This window comes from Poromitra crassiceps, assembly GCF_964638095.1.
Source record: "Poromitra crassiceps genome assembly, chromosome: 5".
NCBI lineage: Eukaryota > Metazoa > Chordata > Actinopteri > Beryciformes > Melamphaidae > Poromitra > Poromitra crassiceps.
The window spans coordinates 24822781-24825388 of record NC_139642.1 but is presented as its reverse complement, the minus strand read 5'-3'; the positions used below and the strand labels follow the sequence as shown (position 1 = coordinate 24825388).

The 2608-nt window shown below is 51.9% G+C and overlaps 1 protein-coding gene across 1 annotated transcript in view; it reads left to right on the top strand.

Annotated features, from left to right (window-relative positions):
* Positions 1–235: 235 nt before the first annotated feature.
* Positions 236–2608, top strand: part of gap43 (growth associated protein 43) — a gene marked incomplete at its 5' end in the record, with an annotated part of 16705 nt that continues 14332 nt past the window's right edge. Inside the window, one exon of the mRNA XM_083637600.1 lies at positions 236–265. Coding sequence (XP_083493726.1) covers positions 236–265 — 30 coding nt within the window. The remainder of the gene's footprint in view (positions 266–2608) is intronic.

The following is a 2608-nucleotide window of genomic DNA, read 5'->3' as shown; positions in this document are numbered from 1 at the left end:
GACTGAACAGTGTGTGTGCGCTAACTGGGATGAGTAAAACGCACTGGGCAACTTAGCTGTTGATACAGCCGGAGAGAGTGTGTGTGTGTGTGTGTGTGTGTGTGTACACGAAAGGGAGAGAGAGAGAGAGAGAGAGAGAGAGGGTGTGAAAGAAGAAGAAGAAGAAGAAGTGAACGGAAAGAAAGAAGGGAAGCAGAGAGAGAAGGAAAGAAGGAAAGGGAGGATACATCTAACTATGCTGTGCTGCATAAGAAGAACCAAACCGGTAAAAATGCTTTTCTCTGCTTTTGCTGTATCAATATTTCAGCTCTTTCTATTCTGTCTAAATAATGTATCTCAACTCTGAACCTGCTGACTGTTTGTTCCTAGTGGCGATGGGGATGCTCGAGGAGAGATTACAGAAAATGTTGGTGTAATTTCCTTCGACTTGGGGCCCGGGGTGTCTTCATAGAAGTCTGTCCAGAGACACGCCTAGTTCTTAATGTGATTATCCTGCATGAATGGATCTCAGACCTCACACTGTGCTGTACAGACAGACTGTAACTCAATATTGGTCGGCTGGGCATTCCCGCCTATTGATCATGCACTTGAAGATATTTTTTTCTCTTTTGAAAGATAATAGCCGATATCGATATTACGTTTACTCTTTCTACTGTAATCGAGACGTATATATCGAAGCGGATACACTCCCTCCTTCATGCAACAACCGCTTCCATTGTGCTCATCATAATCTTCCCGTTAACGAGGAAGATTCTCACTAATTAGGGCCAATCTTTTTAGGGCGCTCTTAATTGATGCCTTAATTGGGCGTCTAAAACATCTCGTGCATCGACGTTAAATCCTGAACAGAAACGGGTGAGATGAGACACACGGGAGGGCAGTGTGTGTGAAAAAAAGGGTGGGGTGCGTGCGGACTGACTGAGCGAGCAGCGCCAGCGTGTCAGCGCCCCTCTGGGGAATACAATGGGAATAAATGAGTCTAAATGGATTATCATATAGCCCCTCTAGCTCTTTAAGTGGATGCTGTCGATGGAGGGCACTATGAAGTGTGCACTTGTTTTAAAGGGTGTGGGTAAGGGGGGTACTTTCTAATGCCCATATAGCTATTCTCAGTGGCAGTGGGAAAAAGAAAGAAAGAAAGAAAGGTGCTGCATGGAGCCGGGGGCGGGTGTGGGACACCGGCGAGTGGTGGCGCTCTCTGTGGCTTCAGTCGGGCTGTAGTCAAAAGCTGCTATCATGGAGGGTTTTTGGGGGTGTGATGATGATCAGGACCGCTTGCTGCTGCTATCTCTCCACTCTTTTATCGCGGGCTCATAATAACGGCCGGTGTGCATTCCAACGGCACTTGATTGCTTCTTAAATGTCAGCCCGGATGAGTCATATTAGCTCTGGCAGGGAGGAAGAGAGAGACATAGAGAAGAGACAGACAGAGAGGAGAGAGAGAGAGAAGAAGAGAGAGAGAGAGAGAGAGAGAGAAAGGAAGCCAGGCTTGGCAGTTGAAAGGCATGCAGGAAAGAACAGGATGCAGCGAGGCAGGCAGAGAGAGAGCGGAGAGGAGGAGAGGAGGAGAGGAGGAGAGGAGGAGAGGAGGAGAGGAGGAGAGGAGGAGAGGAGGAGAGAGGCGGGGTGGAGAGCAGCCAGGCACATGGGGCGCAACAGAGAGTACGATGGGAGGGAAGAGAGCGAGGGAGCAGGAGCGGAAGAGAGCTGGGCAGGCTCCGAATGCACTGGTAGAAGGAGGGGTGGTGGTGGTGGGGTGGTGGGGGTGATGGGTGTGAGCGTGACAGGGAGGTTGTAAGGTATGGGGGGAAGGTAGGGTAGGGAGAGGCAGGCATGCAGTAAAGCAGAAAGGGAACAAGGGTGGCAACCAAGGCTGGATGGCGGCTACAAATGAGAGGGAATGTGGTGGAGAGAGAGAGAGAGCGAGAGAGCGAGGGAGCGAGTCGTGAAGGAAGAGACGCAGGCACGCCGCACGCCGCACGCTGCAGCCATGTGGGGTGAGGCACCGCTAGCTCAGCGAGCCACACATGCTGCCTGCTGCCGGTGCCTCTTTTAGGCCTGCGTCTAAACCACAGGGAACATCTCCACACGTCCTCCTGCTCAACACGTCCTCCTGCTCCACACGTCCTCCTGCTCCACACGTCCTCCTGCTCCACACGTCCTCCTGTCCCTGCTTTTGAGGAGTAGAGGCGTAAAAGATGTGTGTGGCTTTTTCATGGATGGGTGAGCAAAGAGCAATGGGTTGTTTTTTTTTTGCTTCATCAATGCGGCACTGTTGCTGTGGGGACACTGCCATTGTGGAGTGTTAAGGATAATTGCTACACCTTCCACTTTGGGAGTGGCACTTCTTCGTGTGAGTCTCCTCCGTAGCTCCGGCACCTTTGCCTGCAGTCACAGTGATGCCCTCCCATCAGTCGTAGCTGTCCACAGTTCTGGACCACAGTCCAACCACAGAACTTGAGCTCCTTGTCCTCTCTCCCAAAACCAATATATCCAGGTCCATCATCCACTACCAGGCCTTGGCCTCGCCAAATGCCATCCCCGACCTAAAACCCCCCAGCTCCATCCCTGGTTGTCCCCCCGGAACTCGAGGCCCCATCCCAGCTCC